Source organism: Streptopelia decaocto (assembly GCF_964273445.1).
Source record: "Streptopelia decaocto genome assembly, chromosome: 1".
Taxonomy (NCBI): Eukaryota; Metazoa; Chordata; class Aves; order Columbiformes; family Columbidae; genus Streptopelia; species Streptopelia decaocto.
The window spans coordinates 66,258,855-66,281,865 of NC_138663.1; the positions used below are offsets into that span (position 1 = coordinate 66,258,855).

General features: G+C 39.8%; 1 protein-coding gene across 2 annotated transcripts in view; it reads left to right on the top strand.

The window, feature by feature from the left end:
- Positions 1-23,011, top strand: part of KDM5A (lysine demethylase 5A) — a 50,130-nt gene that overhangs the window by 16,983 nt on the left and 10,136 nt on the right. The window contains exons 9-24 of one of the 2 annotated variants that reach the window (XM_082068544.1): positions 2,087-2,206; positions 3,305-3,463; positions 5,017-5,198; positions 6,965-7,127; positions 7,939-8,058; positions 9,275-9,469; positions 9,578-9,759; positions 10,034-10,158; positions 10,406-10,556; positions 11,739-11,856; positions 15,204-15,559; positions 16,091-16,229; positions 17,236-17,415; positions 18,907-19,068; positions 20,056-20,607; positions 21,381-21,524. In XM_082068544.1, the coding sequence (XP_081924670.1) occupies positions 2,087-2,206; positions 3,305-3,463; positions 5,017-5,198; positions 6,965-7,127; positions 7,939-8,058; positions 9,275-9,469; positions 9,578-9,759; positions 10,034-10,158; positions 10,406-10,556; positions 11,739-11,856; positions 15,204-15,559; positions 16,091-16,229; positions 17,236-17,415; positions 18,907-19,068; positions 20,056-20,607; positions 21,381-21,524 (3,048 nt within the window). The remainder of the gene's footprint in view (positions 1-2,086; positions 2,207-3,304; positions 3,464-5,016; positions 5,199-6,964; positions 7,128-7,938; positions 8,059-9,274; positions 9,470-9,577; positions 9,760-10,033; positions 10,159-10,405; positions 10,557-11,738; positions 11,857-15,203; positions 15,560-16,090; positions 16,230-17,235; positions 17,416-18,906; positions 19,069-20,055; positions 20,608-21,380; positions 21,525-23,011) is intronic. The other variant, XM_082068545.1, reaches the window with a different exon arrangement.

Here is a 23,011-nt window from a genome sequence, read left to right on the forward strand (position 1 = left end):
GCTAAGGATATTACCTCTTGAAGAACAAGAAACTATTGATCTTCTGAATTCCTTTCCAGTCCTGTTGGTTTATGACTGAACAGCTGACTGTCATATAGTTCTGTATCACTGTGGTGGGCTGACCCTGGCTGGACTCCAGGTGCCCACCAAAGCTGCTCTATCACTCCCCTCCTCAGGTGGACAGGGGAGAGAAAAGGTAACAAAAGGCCTGTGGGTCAAGATAAGGACGGGGAAGAGATCACTCACCAATTGCCATCATGGGCAAAACAGACTTGAATTGGGGAGAATTGATTTCATTTATCACAGAACCACAGAATGTTAGGGGTTGGAAGGGACCTCAAAAGATCATCTAGTCCAATCCCCCTGCTGGGGCAGGAACACCTAGATGAGGTTACACAGGAATGTGTCCAGGTGAGTTTTGAATGTCTCCAGAGAAGGAGACTCCACAACCCCTCTGGGCAGCCTGTTCCAGTGAAATTATTATTACCAGTGAAATCAGAGTAAGATAATGAGATAAAACTAATTCTTAAAACACTTTCCTCCCACCTCTTTTTTCTTCCCGAGTTCAGCTTCACTCCCGATTTCTCTACCTCCTCACTGCCAGTGGTTCAGGTGGATGGGGAATGGGGGTTGTGGTCAGTTCATTACACGTTGTCCTTGCTGCTTCTTCCTTGTCAAGGGGAGGACTCCTTACACCCTTCCTCTGCTCCAGCGTGGGGTCCCTGCCACTGGAGACAGTTCCTTATGAACATGACTTCTTCCCATGGGCTACAGTTCTTCACGAACTGCTCCAGTGTGGGTCCCTTCCATGGGCTGCAGTCCCTCAGGAACACACTGCTCTGGGCTGGGTCCCCTGTGGGGTCACAAGTCCTGCCAGCAAACCCGCTCCAGCCTGGGCTCCTCTGTCCACAGGGCCACAGGTTCTGTCAGGAGCCTGCTCCAGCATGGGATGGAGGTCACAGCCTCCTTCGGGCATCCACCTGCTCCAGTGTGGGGTCCTCCTCAGGTTGCAGGTGGAGATCTGCTCCACCATGGACCTCCACAGGCTGCAGAGGGACAGCTGGTCCACACCACAGGCTGCAGGGAAATCTGTGCTCGGCAGCTGGAGCAGCTCCTGCCCCTCCTTCACTGACCTTGGGTGTCTGCAGAGTTGCTTCCCTCACATATTCTCCCTTTTTTCTCTGGCTGCAATTGCTGTTGTGCAGCAACTTTTCCCCTTCTTAACTCTGTTATCCCAGGGGCGCTACCACTGTCACTGGTGGGCTCAGCGTTGTCCAGCAGCGGGTCCCTCTTGGAGCCGGCTGGCATCGGCTCTGTTGGATGTGGGGGAAGCTTCTAGCAGCTTCTGACAGAAGCCCCCTCTATAGCCCCCCTCAGTACCAAAACCTGCAAACCCAGTACAGTCATGTTTGTATTCAAATATGTCTTGTATCCATAAACATTGTGTCAGACACAAAGGGTCTGACAAGGACCTTGTAGAAAAGGGCGGGGACAAGAGGTGAAAAGTGAACTGTTATTTTTTTGCACTCTTGGGATGAATTTGGGCTAGAACAGTAGAAGACTTGTAGATTTTTTTTTGTCAGATGGACCATGTCCATTGTTAGTTATGCGGCATTGTTTTGATTTCCTTCTTTCTCTTCTACATACTTTTGTAGAACCAAATCATTTGGTGGTTGCTGACTTGATAAGACAGCAGTACTTGCAGAGTTTGTTCCTGTGCAGTTGTTTTGCAGGTGCTCGAAACCAGCCTGTCTAAGAAATGTCTTAACAGCTGTCTAAGCCGGTTTCATTTGCGTTGTGTTAGTCTGTGACTGGCAGCAGTGGATGGTGAACGTTAGTTTTGAACAGGAAAGCAGAAGTGTGTAGTATTGGGGTTTACTGTGTTAGATTCACTTCTGTACAATACTGTTGTGTTTCCGTTGTGGTCAGACTTCCTCAGCTGAGAAAAGCACTCAAAACTGATAGCTTATTGACTTTGGGAAGGCCTCGGATGGACACTAGGGTTTGTTTTTTTTTTTTTTTACTAAAAATGTAACTGTGTCATAATGTGCTGCAGGGAGAAATATTTTTATGTTCTGTCTCCTAGGAATGCAACAAACCCCGTGAGGCCTTTGGATTTGAACAAGCTGTCAGGGAATATACTCTCCAGAGCTTTGGTGAAATGGCTGATAACTTCAAGTCTGATTACTTCAACATGCCAGTCCATGTGAGTTTCAACTTCTGTTGTGATTCCTTGTAGGGGAAAAAGAGAAGGCTTCAGCTGATCCTGAATTTTTGCAGACCTTTGCATTGTTTAAAGAGACACCATAAGGTTCAAACATGTGAAGAAATGATTTAGCTTTCTGGCATCCAGTCTCATTTCATCTTCATTTCACCCTTTTCCTGTGATGGATAAATGGCTTTATTGCTTGTTAGGGTATACATTATTGGCCATACTCTAGTTAAGTTCTTGCCCTTTTTGATTAATTGAACCAAGTATCTTGTTCTTGTTTGGCAAAAGATTTTTTTCTCCTGCCTTTCCTCTGGCTTTTGTCTTGGTTTACTTTGTTTAGAGGATAAATCATTGTCTTCCTGCCTGTTACAATCTTTTCTTGTAGACATATCAATAGGCTGAGTCTGTCTGATAATTGGGCTGTTTTTCTGTTTTACATCTCAGCAACATTTTTAAAACTGGCATTTCTGCTTTGGCATGCTTCCACGAGTCCACTGTCCTGTAGGGTGCATGCAGCACCAAGCTCCTTTTCCTCTCGGGGTTCTTTGGTAACTTGTGGGTGTTCTTGCTAAAGCTTCTGCCTTTTAAGGATTCTGATTTATGATACAACTTTAGGACATGGAGCAAAGCTTATTTTGCAATAAGCTTCATAAATAAATGCATATAAATAGGAGTTTTAATGAGCTGTATGAAGACAGCACTTTTGAATACAATGCTTTATCTGAATTTCCTTGCTGTTACTCAGAAGTTCTGGTCGTTATCTTCTGAAATAGTTTGGCATTTGCATGATACGTCATTCTGTTTGCTACTTGGCTTCTGTCTCCTTTCCCACTTACTTTTAGCAGTACTTCTGGTAACCCTATATTTTTTCTTCATTCCCTCACTTATGACATGGAATCCTATATCTGTTACATTGCAGACACTATTAAGGAATACAGACCAAATTATATTACTTTGAAGAGATGGAGAAGAGAAGGGTAGTGGCCTTAGTATTTGAAAATTCATGGGGGATTAGTAACGATTTATTGCTTAAGTGATAACTTTTATGTTGAGTCTTATCTGCACACACCCTAACATCTTTTCCACTTTCAGATGGTTCCCACTGAGCTCGTAGAAAAAGAATTCTGGCGATTGGTGAGCAGCATAGAAGAAGATGTCATTGTGGAATATGGGGCTGATATCTCATCCAAGGACTTTGGAAGTGGCTTTCCAGTGAAGGACGGCCGACGAAAGCTGATGCCAGAGGAGGAGGTGAGGAACAGGATATGCAAACTGTGTAAGATTTCACATTAAGAATTTAGGTCAGAAATCAGCGTGGATTTTTTTCATGGAGAAATGGCTTAATGGTTTTGTGTGCATTTAACATTCCTTTTGAGCAGGGCATTAATCTGATATTTTAGGTTCTTTTACAGATCTGGTTGATGGTAGCTAAGCTGCTTTTTATGATTTAAGTCATACCTGGTTTATATCACTTAATCTTAGCAGGCAAAGATGTGCAAATTGTTACAGTATGCCCAAGTGTGAGGAGACTGATAAGATTTAGGAGGTTAATAATAGGTAATACAAACTAATTGGATTTAGCTTGTTTCTCTGAGCGTGCATACTGTAAGAATGAAAAGATTTAGATACAGCATCCTGTTACAGAAAATTTTATAAAGAACATTTGGTAAGTATATTACCTGTTTTTCCTAAGACCTTACTGTGGCATATTGATTTTGTCTGCTTTTATGTTTAAGTTCAGAGGAAATTAGAATAAAGGTATGGTTTTGTGATTACACAGCCCAAAATCAATTTATGCTGCTCACTGGAAGAGGTAATCCTGCCCACTAGTGTCTTCCACCCATACCTGCACCTTCCTACCTGTGCCTTTGTTGGCCATGCAGTGATTGTGTAGTTACATAGTGAGTCAGAGCTACTTGTTGATTTATTCGTATGAAAGTAGTAATTTAAAAAAAATATTTTCTAGCCAGATCACTTAAGTCATTTGACTCACTGTATTGTCTTTATAGTGTCAGAGCAAAGGAAACAGTGGAACATGTGGCTGATGTGAGGGTATGATGAGTCCTCTCAGCAGGCGTGGGATATGCCTAAAATGAGTGAATCTGTGCTAACAGCATTCTTTAAGGTGGAAAGTAGACTAATGTTGAAGCACAGCAGTGAGCTTTTAAGGCAGTCTATTTGGATTTTCATTTTTTGTACAACTTGTGTATTTGAAAGTAAAGATGGGATTGCTTAACTGGTGATGCTGTCATCTTAGAAATGAGTCTGTAGGAATTTTTTCTCTTGAGAAAATTTTCTAAAGTAATATACGAAGATGATCAAGAGAAACTGCAATGCAGTAAAGCAGGTCTTAAAAAAGCTGAAATAATAAGGTAAGATTCACTGAGTTATTTACAATCTTAAATTGAATTGTTTACAATCTTAAGTTATCCTATTTTATTGAAGACTTCTATCTTTTGTTCTTTTACTAGTGTTGCTGGTATTTTGTTTCACTAGAAAAGCATGAAACCTATGAACTGGGGGAAAAAATTCAAAGCCTAAGTATATAAGCCTTGATCTAAAGAAAGTGGGCTGTGTATGTTGAAATACTAGGACTGGCTTTAAATCTTAGTCTGGTTAATTGCTGACTAAGGTATTTCAGGAATTATTTCATAGTTTTGATGCTTCATTGTTGCAGAATATTACCCCACTGTCTACTGCAGAAATGGATAGGCTGATCTTTTCCTTCATGCTTTCCTTTTCTGGAGTTGGTGTCCTTTTGTTCTTCTGACTTGTTCAGAATTTTCTCCTTTTTTTTTTGGCAGGACTATGCGCTTTCTGGTTGGAACTTGAATAACATGCCAATTCTAGAACAGTCAGTCCTTGCTCACATCAATGCAGATATCTCTGGCATGAAGGTACCTTGGCTGTATGTAGGGATGTGCTTTTCCTCATTTTGCTGGCATATTGAAGATCACTGGAGCTATTCCATCAACTACCTGCATTGGTATGGGCTCTCCTTTGTGCTGATGTGTTTGCCATTAGGAAATTCAAAATTCTGCTTGAAAATGCCTATGCACACTGATAACATTTTCCCCAAAAAGCTAAATGTGATGAGTGTTCCGTATTCTTAGATGAGACTGATTAAAAACAAATACAGATACTGTTTTAAGCGCTTTAATGTTTTTCATTAACTGATGAAATATTCTTGTTTTGCCAAAAATCCAGTGTAATTGTAAAATCATGCTTTACAGGCTCACATTTTCTAAGAAAGCTTTTGGTTTTGAACTGAGTTACAGTTCACTGCTTTATGATTTAAAGTTGATATCCCCCTATGCTGGAAATGGAGGCTGCTGCCTTGTGGCTTCCTCAGGCATCAGAGCTGACAGTTCAGCATGCAGCTCTATGGATACACAGAAATACTGTTCAGGAGGCGAAGAGAAATTTGAAAGTAATTCTGACTTTCAGCACAATCCTCTAAGTGTTCTGGTGTTCGACTTTCGTGTTTGAGAAGAATCATCACAGCAGATTAACTATTTGCATTGCAGTCTTGCCACTTCGTCAGGGTCAGCCACAGTGGATGGAGCAGGGGGGACGGTGGGGGAAGCTGTGGCAATCACCCCTTCCAAATAGAAAGCTTGTTGTACCTTTGTAAGGATGGGTTGATAGCCTTTTGACTGGGATTGCACGTTTCTGCAGGAGCATGTTTGCTGGTAAGATCTGATCCATGGGCTCAGGAGGGAGATTAATGTTGTTTCCAGTTCAGATATTGTCCTCAGCATGGTATCAACTAGATCAGTATGTGAGGTGTTTGTGTGGGCTGGTGAATTCCCACAGCTGATGCAGAGAGAGCAGTTATTTACTGCGGTTTACTAATACGTCCTACCAGCAGGTGTCACTGAAGCCTGTACGAACCACAGAAAATGCAGCACTTTGCCTCATCTAACTTTTGGGATGGTTGGCAGCAAGGTTATTAATACAGTTAAATAGTGCTATGTAAGCAGTTTCCGATATTTCAGCAGACTACTGTTTTTACTACTTAGTAAAGTAAAATGAAAGAATAAACCTCAACACTATAGGTTCATTACAGTTTGTTTTGGTTAAGACAGGACTGGAATAATATGTTCTCAAGTAATTTTCTGTCTAGTTTTGATCTTGTTAGTCTCTTTCTTCTCTCATACTTAAGTAATTCATCTTATTAGTCAGTTTTTATCTTAAGAGTCCAGTGGACTACTGTTTTTCACTAATTGGTTATGTATATTAGGAGGATTGCTTATATTTCATTGCACTGTCTGGTGTTTTATTCTTTCCACTTCTGCTTACCTGGTAGACTATTTAATTGGTTTCAGGAATAGGACTGCTCCAAGCCTAATTGAGTATAGGGAGTACTGTGATCTCTTCTCTCCTAAACGTTAGCTGTGATGGACAAGGTTTTATTTGTTCAACTCACTTTCTTCCTCCTAAAGGAAAATAATTGCCTGTTTTATCCCCATGCTTAGAGCATGATAAATGACAATTATCTTCCATATTAGGCTTGTCCTGGCAAATCTCTTGTCAGGTACATTGATAATTGTGTTTTAGTGTAATTGATTTTTTCAGATTAGAACGATATATCCTGAAGAAGGTGGTTGTTGATTAAAGACATTTTCATGTCTATAAGTAAAATAATTTGTATCGTGTGGACAGCAGTGCTAGATTTGAGGTATAATTTGCAGTTGGGCAGCACCATTACTTTTAAGTAATGTGTTTATTACTGTGGTTGTGTTTTGTTAGGGGGGAGCCCAAGACGTGGTATGGTGTGCCCTCTCATGCCGCAGAGCAGCTGGAGGATGTGATGAAGGAATTGGCTCCTGAGCTGTTTGAATCCCAGCCTGATCTCCTGCATCAGCTGGTGACTATTATGAACCCCAATGTGCTGATGGAACATGGTGTACCAGTGAGTATGGCACATGAGCATTTTTTTACATAAGTACTCCTATATGGTTTAGCATAGCTCTGAAGAATTTATGTGGTGGATATTTACATATTCAATTCGTTAGTTTTGGGGTGTTTTTTAAAAGCTATTTTCTAGAATGTTCTCTAGATTCACCATGAGATTTAAATTATCTTCTATCAGATGTGAATGTGCCAGGCTTTTTACATAAAATATCTTATAGAACAAGTGTCCATTGTGTTTTACATTTAATTTTCAATTAAAAAAACCTCCACCCCGCCATAGCAGCAAGCTTGTCTGTGAAATGCTTTTAATGTCTTTTTACAGTAAAATACTTGTCTTATGTTCAGTAGAAATCTCAGCATTATAAAATGCGTTTTTGACCAAACATAATTGACTGCAGACCTTTAAGCAGCAGTCACTATAATTTGCTTTTGTTTTAGGATAAATTACTTCCCTGGCAAATACCCCAACAAAGCAAACCATAAAGTGCTTCCACAAGCTTTTGTGCTTTGTGATGCAAGGGATTAAATGATGATAGAAAAATATTCCTTTTGGGATTCATAAAGAGAATTTTCAACTCTTGGCTTACGTATTCAGCTTTTTGACTAAGGCTGTGAATTGAGGATTCACTTTAAGAAGACAGAACCAATCCTTACCACTTTTGGGGTAGCTACATTGCCTGTGGTGTTCTATAGATAAAGAAGGTGGTGTTCAAATGCCTTGTAATTATGTGTCTTAAACTTTGTTGCAAGTTTAATTTTTTTTTCCTTTTTTTTTTCTTTTTTTTTTTCTTTTTCCTAATGTGTATTAGGTATACAGGACCAATCAGTGTGCTGGCGAGTTTGTCGTGACCTTTCCTCGTGCCTATCACTCTGGATTTAACCAGGGATATAACTTTGCTGAAGCTGTGAACTTCTGCACTGCTGACTGGGTCTGTTCTTTTGTATATGTTTGCTGTGTCTCTGCTAGGTCACCTTTGCAAAGAGAATGTTAGTGACTTTGTTATCTGAAGAGTAGTCTTTTGTGTTACATAGTCCCTGGTACAACAGCTAAGGACTAATATGAGTTTCCATTACACAAAATAATTTTGATGAACACATAATTTTAAGCAGCTTCAAACTGAAACTCTGGTGTGTGGTCTTCCTTTTAAAGTATTGATCTAACCATAAAGTGACATGTCATACTACCTTTAATTAGTATTTCTGTGATTCCACTTTCTGAATTTGATACAGATTAATGTACTGTCTTGGACAGCTGTTGTCACTTGGATGTTGGAGGCAGGCATGTAACAGTCTTTTGTTCTGCATTTGTGCCAAGTCATTGCACCTTTTAATCATGTTAGTCCTTGTTCTAATAGCCATGCCACGCCAGAGCATAGCTTATGTGGATTCTTCAGTGAGTTGTCAAAACTGTGTCCTATCACTATCCAGGGTTCAGAGTTCAAAGTCACAATCTCATCTGTAGCTTATATATCTCTAACTTCTTTTATGTTACCTTCAAATAGGAATTTTAGTCCTTTATCAGAGAATTTTCTTAATTCATTCATCAGAAAAATTGTTTGCAGGGTTGACAGTGTGTCAGTGGTTTTCTTTTTTCCTGTGCTCATGATGCAATCTGTATAGCCTCTGTGAAAAACTGCTAAATTGACACCAGCCATGTGAAATTTCCTTTGCTTATACAAAATGTAACCAGAAATTTGTGTAGCAAATTCGGCTAGCATTTTATATTTTTTGCTTTAAAAGGCACAAAATGAGTGATACCAGTTTTGGTTAACTCTAGGCATCTTGTGTTAAATGCCTGTGTCCAAGCACAGTAACATCTAGAGGGCAATGTATTCACTGTAGCATAGACTAGATGACTTCTTTTTGGTGCCAGTTGCTTTCTACTGAAAAGAAAAAGAGCTTGGGTGAACTCTTAAACTTGTGTCTGAAAGTTTGGCACATAAGGTTATGGGAGATGTGTTCCCCCCATAGATATCCTCTGTGTCCTCATCTGTGACTTGATTTGTTTATAATTGCCTCTGTCCCATAAGATACAGCTCTCTCAGTCTCGGTCTTTTCCTGGGTTTTATCAAAGGAAGGAAAGTGGGACCTAAGAGATGATATTGAAACATGTTTTCCCAGAATGACAGATGTTGTCTTTTGTAGCTTCCCATTGGGCGTCAGTGTGTGAGTCATTACCGAAGACTGGGACGTCATTGTGTTTTCTCCCATGAAGAGCTGCTCTTCAAGATGGCTGCAGATCCAGAGTGCTTGGATGTTGGGCTGGCTGCCATGGTCTGCAAGGAGATGACCCTAATGATAGAGGAAGAGACACGATTAAGGGAGTCTGTTGTACAGATGGTGAGTAGTAAGACAACACTCTTACTTTGCCTACAAAAGAACTTTTGCTTCCCTCTCCCCCTGCCTGGATCAGAGTTTTTAGCAAGTGTTTAATTTTTTTCTTGTTAGGGAGTGTTGATGTCTGAAGAAGAGGTGTTTGAACTGGTTCCAGATGATGAGCGTCAGTGCACAGCTTGCAGAACCACGTGCTTCTTGTCAGCTCTTACATGTTCCTGTAATCCTGAGCGTCTGGTATGCTTATACCATCCGTCTGATTTATGTCCATGCCCCATGCAGAAGAAGTGTCTAAGGTACACTTGATTTCTCCCCTGCACCACTTTTCTTCTATATCAAATAGTTTGCTGTAGGCCAGTGACCAAATACAATGTTTGGCCATGCTTCTCTCTTCCTTTCTTTAAGGAGTGTTTTTAGCCTCTTTGCTTGTTTCTTGGTTCTAAAGCAGCAGGTATTATCCATGTTCTGTCTTTCTGGCCTTGTTGAAGCTGGAAAAACTCAATGTAAGTAATATCCTGGCTTTTCTATGGCCATTAATACCCTTTCTGTATTTTCCTCCCATATTTCCAGGTACCGGTACCCACTAGAAGACCTTCCTTCTTTGCTGTATGGAGTGAAAGTCAGAGCACAGTCTTATGACACTTGGGTCAGTAGAGTTACAGAGGCTCTGTCTGCCAATCTCAACCACAAGAAAGGTCAGATTTCTATCATTCATAGTGGGATGTCCTGAAACTCCTGCATGTGTTTTGTGTTCTCATTTAATGAGAGAAACACTGTCTATTGTTTAGTGGAAAAAAGAAATGAGCTAATATGAGAGCATAATGCGACTCATTGTGAATTTGAAACTGAATTAGACTGTTGGAACCTTGATTGAAAGCCTTTGAAGCAGTCTAAAATCTCTTTTGGTTTTGCATACAAATAATTTATGTACTGTTATTACAGATGTGATTGAGCTGAGAGTAATGTTGGAGGATGCTGAAGACAGGAAATATCCAGAGAATGATCTTTTCCGCAGGCTCAGAGATGCTGTGAAAGAAGCAGAGACCTGTGCTTCAGTAGCACAGCTGCTTCTCAGCAAAAAGCAAAAACACAGGTAGGACAGGCATTTTTTTCAGCAGTTTCCATCTGTCTGTTTTATTACTTGATTGGACCTGGAGATGTAAGAACCCTGAGATGTCACTGCCTACTAATGTCTTTTGGTGTTTGCTGCCTTCCGTGCTGTGACTCAAGAGACAAATACAGTGACACAAAGGGTCAAAAAAGTGCACTTGGTTGGAATGGGTTAAATATACTGTTCTCAGCTGACTTGTGTACTGAAATGTGAAATCCTTTGGAGAAGTTGTGTGTTTGATCGTTGATTGGGTATTTCTCTGAATGGGTGGGAGAGTTGTACGGAAAGAGAGCTAGAGGAAGAAATGTAATGGAAGTCTTGACTTGAGTGTTTATAGCTAGTCAAAGCCTGCAGTGCTCTTTTTTCCCCCTGTGAGTTTTACAGAAGTGTGTGATTATATGTGATCATTCATCTAAATTTTACATTTACAATTGTATTTAAGTCCATAGGTTGAAGAATTGAATTTCGGTTTTCTTTAATGTTTCTGTAGTGATAAGATGTAGATTCATTAGCAGGGAACAACTCTTCAGTGTTTAGAATCTTATTCTGCTTGTGAAATTGTTGTGCCTGTCAGTTATATGTATACCAAGTCTTTAATTTGTGCAGTGTGTTACTTTTAAGTCTTTTACTGCGTTCAGCAGGCTTGTGATACTTGCTGCAAGTAGCATTTAATGGAAATGTGTTTGCAGAGCATGTTCTACTCAGCAGTCTTTTCCTGTTGCAAGGCCAGTTTCAATAGTTCTGTGGCTACAAGAGAGCAAGCACACTAGAAAATAACACTTCTATTCAGAGCTTGTTGCTGTTATATAACTGAGACTTCTTGTCAGTGCCTGTCATGGCAATCAAATTGTTGAGCTGCCTAAAGCAAACTTTTGAGGGCTCTGTTCTTCACCTGTTTGAAACAAACCCAATTTGAAAGTCATCTAGACTTCCCTACCTGTGAAGAGCAGATTAAATTCTTTTGAAGATGCTTAGAGGAATTACCTTAAATTTAGTTTTCAAGATTCTGTAATTCTTGTGGAGTTTGTTTTTTGAGCTCTCAAGTGATGGAAATTCTTTTGTAAATTCTCAGTAATATTGATAGCCTTCTGTCTCTGGGAGTACATCCAGGGATCATCACTTTCTCTCTCACTTAATATTGTTTGATTATGTCTATGATTACAGTAGACAAAGCCAAGATAGTGGAAGGACACGGACCAAACTAACTATGGAGGAGCTGAAGGCATTTGTACAGCAGTTGTTTAGTCTGCCCTGTGTTATCAGCCAGGCCCGACAAGTAAAGGTAAGTTTGCATCTGTTCTTTGGATATATTTTAAGTGTTGTGCCTTTTCAAAAAAAAAAATCCAAAAAAGAAAAAGAAAGAAACCCTGAACAAACAATAACAAAAAAACCCCAAACAAACAAAAACCACAAACCAACCAAACCAAATCAAACAAACAAAAACCAAAATGAAGACAAACAAACAAACAAACCAACAGATAATACTGCCTGATGTAAAGAATGAAAGGCTTTTTTTTTTTTTTCTTAAGAATCAGTCCTGCACTGGCAGAGATTGATTGGAGTGTTACATTTCTAGCTTCTAATATAGAGCAAGTAGCTGCTTTGCAGTGATATCTGTGGCCTCAAGAAAGGCAGTAAAATACTCTTGATATATGTAGCTCAGTGTTTCCCGCTTTACTGGGTAATCTTGCTGTTTGTCACTGAAGTTGTGCTGATGACATGTTGCTGTCAGTAATGGAATAGTAACATGTATTTCCTGCTCATTTGCAAGTATGTCTCTAAGTGGGCAACGATGGTGTTTGTACTTTCACGCTAGTGTAGTCATAGCAGCAGGATATGTACAGCTCAATTTGGTAGCCTAAGCATGGCTATCCAGCGACCTGTGAGATGCTCTGGAGTATTTCACCTGGAAGAATACTGTAGCTCTCTTGTGCGGCAGTGCCAGACAGTGTGGGCTGTTACACCTGACAGTCACTGTTTAGGCCACTGAACAGAACATTTCACTTGACTGTGCATACACTTTTTAAGGGTACCTGTTGAAGTGGGTGTGGTCAGATGTGGTGGTCTCGCTGTAGCTAAATCAGGATAAAAGATCCTCCCCACCCGTCACTGTCCAGATGGCCCAGATTTGTCTCTCTGAACCAGTTACTCTTATATGGCATCTTTAATGCTATCTGTTGTGGTGGGATTTCCAGTTAAATCCTACCCTTTATATGTTTTGGTAGAAACTTCTGAGGGTTATATTGGTGTGCTGCTTCAGGGGAGAGGGAAAGCAGTACCACATGGACAATTGTTCACTAAATATTCAGCCTTTTTTTTCCAGGTTACAGCCCCCTTGATCTGTATGCAAGGCCTACATTTCTTGTCCTTCATGTATATCTTTACACCCGTCTTTGAATGAACCTAGCCTAACAAGTAATCCAGATCATACTGATTCCCCTGGCTGCTATTATCGTTTATCACTCTGGCAGTCTGTATCATAGCAGGTGTTTTCAGCAGTAATCTGTTTCTGTGTCATCGATGATGAAACATTAAATAGTGTTTTGCCTACTAACCAACTTCTGGAAAACTCCTTCAAGAGAGATCTTTAATAAACAAACATTTTTCACCCTGAGGAATGGTTTGAGATGTACATTAACCATTGATTAGCCCATGTATTCTCTGTTGATGCAGTTTTAAGAAGAATGTTCTATAGTGCTAGATTGAGTTCCTAAAATTCTAAACATTGCCTAAACATGCAGCTACCCCTACATAACCAAACATATAATAGTTAGTCTTGTTTGAAAAGGCCTCTTTTCAGTTAATGTTTCCTAGTGTTGGTTATGTCTTCCTCCATTCATGAAGTCTGTATTAACTTTTCCACGGTAATTCATTGTTGAAATAATGTAAACAATCATTATATTGGACTTCCCTCTGAAACTGGCACATTGTTGCTGAAAACAGGTACCTTTAGAAAACTATAGAACTCCAGGATATGGATTTTCCAGGCCTGTTGACTCTAATCTTTAACCTTCAAAGATGTTGTTTAATGTGTTTCTCAGAAGCTAATAGAATGGAAAAATATATTATCCTCATATGATAGGAACATTTTACTATGCCACTTCTTTTGAAATACAAACCAGAAATATTTACTATTTATTAATGAAATTTTATTGTCACCTGTAGATGATTACCTATAAGGTTGTTCTCAAAGGATTTCTTTGTTTCTTGTGTATTTAAAACCTACTTCTAATTAAGACATAATTTGTAGATTACAGAGCTGATTGCATACAATAAACTCTTAACAGTTTTAATTTGTATTCTTATCTAAACATTTTCACACAGCTAGTCTCTCTGTTCCCCTTCCTAAGCCTTAGGAAGTTTGTTCTGTTAAAGTACTCTGTGCATGTGTATGTTCTTGAAGCCTCAACATAATCACTAACCAATAAAATAAATATTATCATTTTACTGGTTATGAACCATAGTCTCTTAGTTTCTGAATGAAGTCAGATAATGATCATTTATGCCTAAGCGATCACTAACTTTCAGCATGGCATTTGAATGCAATTATCCATTGTAATAAATTGCAAAATAATTGTCATGTTGGATGATGAGTATTTTCTAACACAAAAGGCATTATAATTATTAAACTGTAATAATTTGCTGTTGTCACTATTAAACGTTCAGCATACGTTCCCTAAATCAAAATCCTTATAATGTGGATCTTGTTTTTTGTGAATGCCTTCTCATTTCCAGACAGTCATGAAAAGCAGCGTCAGACAAGAGGGGCAGTAAGCTAAGGGTTAGGAAATGCTGGTTTTGCTCCTCATTGGGCCATCAACGTGCTATCAGAAATACTTGTCTTTTTGTAAGAGGCTCAGGAGTGAGTCGAGTATAGTGGTTGAATGTCCTTGGGTGTATCTCCTGCAGACTTTCTTTCCTGTCTGTTTGCTTTCTTTGATTTTTTTTTTTTTTTTAATTGCAGTGCCAAAACATGGGGATGAGGACAACTGCAGCAGTGCAGTTGGATTTCTGTGAAATTGTCTTCTTTCTTTAGAGGGTTTTGCATTTTAATTTTTTTCCTTTTTGAGATAAAAGCCAGGTGTGTTTAAGTAGTGGGCCTGGTTTAGGAAATAGAAATTTAAAACCCGGCCATTGTTATTTTAATGTTCTTTTGCTATTCATGTCCTCCTACAACTATGGCTTGTACTTTTTCCTCAGCATATTGTGTTCCCTTGTGTATTGCCACCACTTCTGTAATGGCCCTGACACTAGATTGAACAGACAATCTGTTTGCAGAAGTCTCCTTCCCCCACTATTTTAAAATTAATGTTGACTGGGCAGCGCTTAATATTCTGTTTCATCGGGAGCTGTAGTTAGTTGCAGTTGTACTATTTAAGGTGCAGAGTTTCATCCATCTAATATGCACAGTGTATGAAACATTAGGCCAAATTAATTTAGACAGTCTGTTACTTAATATGTGTCAGACTTGATGTCTTGTGACAAACTAGCTGGCAGTGTGTGTAGAAGCTATGACTGATTATGTGGTGATCACATCCAAATTCACAGCCGACTGATCCCTCAGTCAGCTATCCCTTTTGATTCTGTGGGTGTTTGTTCCAAATTGATTTGTACTGTATGTGACTTCAGAATCTGCTTGATGACGTGGAAGAATTTCATGAGCGTGCTCAAGAAGCTATGATGGATGAGGTCCCAGACTCTTCCAAGCTGCAGGAGTTGATAGACATGGGCTCTGGCCTCTATGTAGAACTTCCTGAACTGCCAAGGCTGAAGCAAGAACTGCAGCAGGCGCGATGGCTGGATGAGGTGAGGTCCACCCTCTTGGATCCCCAGAGGGTCACCCTGGATGTGATGAAGAAGCTGATTGACTCAGGTGTGGGCTTGGCACCACACCATGCTGTAGAGAAAGCCATGGCTGAGCTGCAGGAGCTGCTTACAGTTTCAGAGAGGTGGGAAGAGAAGGCCAAGGTCTGCCTGCAGGCCAGGTGAGTGTTCCTTTGCAATGTTCTTATAGGTCACACAGTTCAGGGTCAGGGATCCTCAGTCTGTTTTGAGGAGTGTGATGATAAATAGAGGTTTTGAAGCTGTAGTCTTTTTTTTTTTTTTTTTTTTTTTTTTTTTTACCTCCCAGCAGTTTGATTGCTCATGAGTTGGATTTGAGGTTATTACTTGCAGAAGAGTTGATTGCCTGTCATGTTGCACAGGGACAGGAGGCTTTGATTGTTGCTGTCTTTGCTCTTCATCCCCCTCAACAAAAAACACCGAGTATGCTACACAAGACAGCTTCCTCAGTGTTAGAGTTCTGACACACTGCCTTTTTGAACTTGATTGTTCCAAGTCCATCAGCTTTCTCACCTCTCCTGTTACTGGGTAGCATGTAGCGCTCTCCAAGAATAGAGCCATGATATCCTCCACTGCAGTGCAGTGAAGAAGTTGCATCACCAGCTTATCAAATTTATGTCTTTAGTTGACGGGCATTTTGAGAGGAGGCTGGAATTTGTTTTCTCTTACTCTAGACCACGCCAAAGTATGATGGCTCTGGAGGGTATAGTGAATGAAGCAAAGAACATCCCTGCTTACCTGCCCAATGTGCTGGCACTGAAAGAAGCTCTGCAGCGGGCTAGAGACTGGACAGCCAAAGTGGAGGCCATTCAGGTAGGCGTTACAGCAGGGACTTGGAATTTTCTGCTTGCATCCTTCTATTTATGCATGTTCTTTACTCCTAGCCCCTTTACCCACAAAGGTGACCTGAAGGGAAACCTTGCTATAGCTGTCAAATGTGTTTACTGTAGCTCTGTGCTTGAATTTCTTTTTGTGCTGCTGTTTCCCCATTGGCTATCCAGTTTGTTTCCCTTCCTTTTATGCATTTCATGGGGGATGTAAAAGCCTGCAAATTCATTATGATACAAATGTGACTCTCAAAGGACCTTACTTGGTATTGAAACTGCTCTGTGTACTGTCACTGGAAATACTTAGCTGCAGCAGAAAATGTTCTGCTTGCAGGTCTTTGGATTTGGAGCTGGCTATGGAAATGCGTGGGTGGTATTTTTGGTCTGTTTTTTTTTGTTCGGTTGTTTGTTTTGTTTCTGTTGTCTTTTTTTTGTGTTTTGTTTGTTTGTGTTTTTGGTTTTCCTCACAAATGGTGTAAGATTTAATGGCACCGATGGCTGAAATTTTCCGTCTGAAGTAGATGAAGTTATCACAGTTCAGTAGTCCTTCCTTCTGTTATTCTACCCACATAACTTGATCCAAAAGGGGCATGGCTTCTGTGATATTTCTAGGTGCTGATTTCTGGACTACAAATGCTGCTCTTTTATCAGGTATTTCTTGGGAACTGAAGTGAGAATCCTAATTGGTTTCACATCAGCCTCTGTACAACTCTTGGATATTGTAGCTTCCTGTTAAGCAGACAGCATTTAAGATAACCATCTAGAAATCAAATGTTGTCTTACTCCATAAGCCAGCTAGCCATGTCAGAATGGCTGTTAAAATAAAAACTGTATTAGGTTTAAAAATATTGGGAAGTTTTAAACCCTGCCTTCCTTTCCTTTCCTATAGAATTCTATTTTAGTCAGTGGCAAAACAGTGTATGGCTTGAAATGAAGCTGGCCATTGAATAAATGGTGGGATCGTTGGCTTAGAAATGTTTCTTTTATCCCAGAATGGGAACAACTATGCCTACCTGGAGCAACTGGAGAACTTGTCTGCCAAAGGCCGCCCAATACCAGTCCGTCTGGATGCTCTGCCACAGCTGGAATCACAGGTGGCTGCAGCACGGGCCTGGAGGGAGCGCACGGGGAGGACCTTCCTGAAGAAGAACTCAAGCTACAGTCTGTTACAGGTGAGTGACAGACACTTGGGCGTCAGCCGTCAAAAAACGGGGCTTGATGGCCCTCTGTGGTCTGGAGGGAAAAGCTGGTTCAGTTAAAGTAGATCAAAGCTCCTTTTGAGAATAGAATATTGTAAAAAAACTTCAGCTGTTCTCAGGTGAGAAGAATGAAAAAGGCAAAATGTCCATGTTTGGTTAATCTTGTTTAATGTATAGAAAACCTCAACTGTTATTTTGGAGAAGCAGATTAAAACTCTCTTTCAGAGAGAAAGAAAAGGAGTTTTCTTTTTGTTTAATTGTAGAAATGTAGGCCTAAAAGGGACATGGAAGCTGTGTTTAATCGATGAATGTTTCAGCTTGTTCCACTGCTTAAATTCTAAGAAAATAGATCAGATATTTTATAAGCTGTTTAAGAAAAATTAAGTCAGCTGCTGTTTATTTCACTTCAATGAATGTAGTCACTGTCTTTGTTTTAATAAAAGTCATTCATGTGTTTGAAGATTGATCATATCTACTTGACAGGCTTCCCTTTACTAGGGAAAACAGTTCCAGTTCTTTCAATGCTTTCTTGTAGGCTGTGTTTTTCATAATCTTATCTTGTTGCTATTCTCTGCGGTTTGTCTTTGCTTTTAGTGTGATGTCTAAAAGCAGACAGAATCCTCTCACTGTGACTTCCCTAGTGCCTCATGAAGTACAATAATTACATCTTGTGTCTCAAAGGGGATACTGGTTTCTAATTTTTCCCAGTGGGATCTACCCCAGTTGCAACATCATCGCAATGATTTCCGTTCAGTTTATGATGCACTCTAGGTCAAATTTTTTTTTCTCTGTATTCTTCTGCCTGACTAGTGATTTAATATGTTCTGGTTTTGTATTTGACTGTTTTCTTAAATGTGTCAATCTGAACTTGCCTATATTGAATTTAATTTGCTAGATTTGCCTTCCAACTAAACAAGATGACTTAAAACTTAATTCTTGTCCTTAAAACTGCTTTGCAGCCTCTCATGTTTGTTACTGAAAGGTTGATAGCATATATTTTTGTTTCAGCTACCAAGTTGCTGATGTAAATGTGAAATAATGGCAGGTTTTTAAGACTTGAAGTGAAGGTGCTCGAAGTGAACGTTAAACTACTGATATGTAACTGCGTACAGTATTTGTTAGCTATATGTACAATACCTTAATCTGAATAGATTTTGTAACTTAATAATGAGAACACAGTGGCTTTCAAGTTTGACCTCCCATATCACTGTGGTGCTGATTACATGCACATTCCCTATGGGTGACATCATTTTCTGTTTATTTCTCTTATTTCCAGCATTAGTTGAGAGATACCAAAGCTGCTAGATTGCTGATTTTTTTTTTTTGTTTGTTTTCTGGTGACTCTGTTGTAATTCCTTTATTAGGTGTTTCCATATACGTGCCTGAAATCATAACATTATAGATTAGAACTTTTTTTATGTTCTTGGTATCCTTGGCTCTGTGTAAATTTCTTGGCGGTTACAGGTTCTGAGCCCTCGGACTGATATTGGTGTTTATGGGAGCAGTAAGAACAGGCGGAAGAGGGCAAAGGAGTTGATGGAGAAGGAAAAGGAGAAAGATCTTGACTTGGAATCCCTGAGTGAACTGGAGGATGGGCTGGAGGAGGCCAGGGACACTGCAGCTGCGGTAAGGAGCATTGAAAGGTAGTGCCTACTGATACATGGGTTTAGTTTGTCTGTAATCTGCGTAGAAATCTTATGGAAAAACTAATAAAGGAATCTCATCAAAACAAATATCTCATGATGTTTGACGCAAGAATATAGTTCAGATTTAATTGCAGTGAAAATAGAAGGAAGCACAGTTCAGAGTATAAGTGCTGGTATTTAATATGTATTGGGTTACGGGTAAGATTTAAATGCTCTTGGCTTAATATCTGTGGCTGCTTATCTAATGTTATTAACATTTATTGAAACCCCATGATAATAATGTGGAATGAGGTAGAGCTCCACCTAAACCAATACTAAGACGTATTCGGTTAGGTCGATTTTTAAAGGCAGTCTGTAAGTGCTTGGTCACAGAAACTGGCCTGGGGGAATGTTGTATTTGATTCTTCCTTGTTGGGAGGATATTGGTGCAGCTTATCGGAAGAATTTGCTGTAATATGGCCACGCTTTCTCCAGGAACAAAGGAAATATATACAGGCTCATTAATGTGTCTTATACACAGTCTGTTTTACTTTAGTATGCTTTGTTATAGTTACTTGAATGGAGACACAGAGGAAGTTGCTTCAGGAAGATATGTGGAAACTTGGATGCTTCTGGTGCTGATTCAACATTGAAACAATGCTCAGCTGCATTGTCTTGGTAGACAGATGGGTGGTCTGATTCTGATTTTGTCCTGGTATATATTTGTAGAAGGTTATCTAATGTTTACATAGATTCTCTGTCAGGAGGACTCAGGGGAATAATGAGTAAGCAAGGAGGAGATATTCTAGCTAAAGTTTTAATTAGATCACACGATTCCTAAATTTTTGACTAGTTTAACTAGGAAGATGTCTTGATATCTGTTTGTGTTTTGGTTGTGGGTTTTTTGTTTGTTTTCCTATGTTGCTAATAAAATGCAATCTGTCTCAGCTGTGAAGGTCATGAACTGTTTTTTGTCTTTGCTGGGTAGGTGGCTATATTCAAGGAGCGGGAACAGAAGGAGATTGAAGCCATGCATGCTCTCAGGGCAGCTAACTTGGCCAAGATGACTATGGTGGATCGGATTGAAGAAGTCAAATTCTGTATCTGCCGCAAAACAGCTAGTGGATTCATGTTACAGTGTGAGCTGTGCAAAGACTGGTTTCATAGTGGCTGCGTGCCTCTTCCCAAAACAAGTTCTCAGAAGAAGGGCTCTAGTTGGCAGGCCAAAGAAGTGAAGTTTCTGTGTCCGCTTTGCATGCGTTCTCGAAGGCCACGGCTTGAGACGATACTGTCTCTGCTGGTGTCCCTGCAGAAGCTGCCTGTACGGCTGCCGGAAGGGGAGGCGTTGCAGTGCTTGACAGAACGTGCCATGAGCTGGCAGGACCGAGCACGGCAGGCTTTGGCCACCGACGAGTTGTCCTCCGCTTTGGCTAAGCTTTCTGTGCTCAGCCAGCGAATGGTGGAGCAGGCAGCACGGGAGAAAACAGAGAAAATAATCAGTGCAGAGCTACAGAAAGCAGCAGCCAACCCAGACCTGCAGGTAGGAATGCGAGTATCTTGCTTTTTAATGTGCTTGTCCTTCATCAGTCTGTCGAAATGCCTTGTCTTTCTTGGAGGAGCTTGTGAGGGTGGAGGGGAGGGCAGTTAAAAGCTGAGGATTAGTCGTATCAAAATGACTTAGTTCAGTGCTCCTCAGGCTGTGGCTGGCTTCAGTCAGTTACATGCTGCTCCAGGAACAGCTCGGTTGCTTTGTACTCATTGCCTGTAGCAACTGCTGAAGGTGCTTGAAGTAAACTCTGGTTCAGATCTCGCAGCTGGCTGAGGGCCTGAAGATGCGTAAAGCAGTAACTACTTCAGTGTCCGAATTCCATTTCCCTCTTGACAGAATCAATGATCTCAATATTTACAATTTCTCATGAATTATCATTCTTGGGCATTTAGTGTCTTGTTAGTAAGTTTTGGTGAGGACGATAGGCAAACTCTGATACTCCTGCAGCGGACCTCTTCATCTTGAGATTGAGATCAGATGAGGCTGAGGTGCAGAAATTCGTACAACCACAGGCTATAATTTGGTAGCACTGAACAGCAGTATTTAAATATTTCTAGTCACTGTTATTCAAAACCATGTAAATAAAATGTAACAAACTTTTCCTTGGATATTTACCTATCCTTCTTCACATTTTGATGTAGCTAGGTTTTTCTGTGACTGTCCAGGCCAAAAGAACCAGCATTGTCCTTGTCAGTAACTAGTTTTTTTAATAGATTTTTCTGGAAATCGTATTATTTCCTTCCTGTATTCCATTTTTCTTCTAGGGACACTTGACTAGTTTCCAGCAATCAGCCTTTAACAGAGTGATAGGGAGCGTGTCCTCATCGCCACGGCAGACTGTGGATTACGATGATGAAGAGACAGACTCTGATGAAGACATTAGGGAGACATATGGCTATGACATAAAGGTAAGTAATTCATTGTGGCTTGCCAGCATGAAATTAATCCAGAACACCTGTTTTTCATTAATGCAATTTATTTCAGAAACTTTTTTGTATCTTAAGCTATGGATATTCTACCCTGGCTCCTGTTGCAGAAGAGATGCTTTTTGATTTTTATCTGAATGTCTCAGTCCTGGACTGCTGGGAAGTTTTGTAATGCTTGTATTCAGATTTTCCAAATGTCTCCATTTCAAAAGGTGCTTTTTAGTGCTAAGGAAAAAGATACACTTCTCATTTATAATACCATGGAGGATGAACATTGTCTTTATGCCCCGTTCAGAGATATCATGAATCATAAATATGAGTAAGTCTCTATGCCCTTCAACAGTTTTTGCTACAGCAAAAAATTAGTCTTTGAAAACTGCATGGCCTATAAGACGTTCCCTGATGACAGAGCTTCTTTCATGTTTTCATACCTTTCTCTTCATTCAACCCTCATATAAAGGCTGTATATGTGTAGAATTTTGGATCTGTGGAAATATTCAGGGCTACATATCTGGATCGTGTTGTAAAACTAGTGTCTGGATTCAGTTCAGAAATTGTAAATGCAGTTAAGTTTTAAAAATATTTTAACTAAAGAAGAACCGTCCTGAGAAAAGGCAATTGTAGAGATAGCTGAGTGTGTTCAATGTGATGTATTTCACTTCAGAACTTCTGAAATGTCCTTTTGATATATATAGAGACAAAAGCAATGACACTGTTTCTTCCTGTGCAGTGGTGTTTTTTTTTAGCAATAGTGTCATATCTACCTTAAAAGATGGTAACTTAAAAGCCAGTGTGGTCATGTAAATTCTTCTAAGGCAGATTTTGTGGTTTATAAAGGGACAGCAAATAGTCTAGGTATGAGTTACCTCAATCTCCTGTTCTTAATATTTGTTTCTGAGCAGCTTTATGCAAATACACATATTTGTCTTAGGGTCCCATGTGAAATGCCAACAAGAGTTCATTGCAATTGGGTGCTACAGCTTTTGATTAAATTAGTTTTATATTAAAGAAAATTCTAAACTATTCTTTGCATCAGGAGTCATAAGGTGGCATTTCTGGAAAATGTGGCATTTTCTAAGGATGTCATAAAGCATACATCAAGAAAGATGGCATATACCTGTAGGATCTGAGGGTTTTGTGGGAGTTTTATTTCATTTGTTTAATGATTCTTCTGACAGGATTTTAAAATCTGTTACTTAACCCTTTTTATTTGGGTGTCCATCACTATATGTAATTGTAAAAACCTAAAAGTAAAAATCTGTTGAAGCAGAGCTGATAGAGACCAGAAATGTCTTTTGATAGGTCAACTAACATGGTTGGAGTAGAAGACAAATGTTCAGCCAACCAAATTCTTCAGGTCTAAACTAGGAAGAAATAGTCAAGTTGCTCAGAGTTTGTTTTTATGCTGTTGGCTTTCAAGGGCTGGCTTTTTTTCCAGTTTATGACCTATAAATATTTTTCTAGTGGAA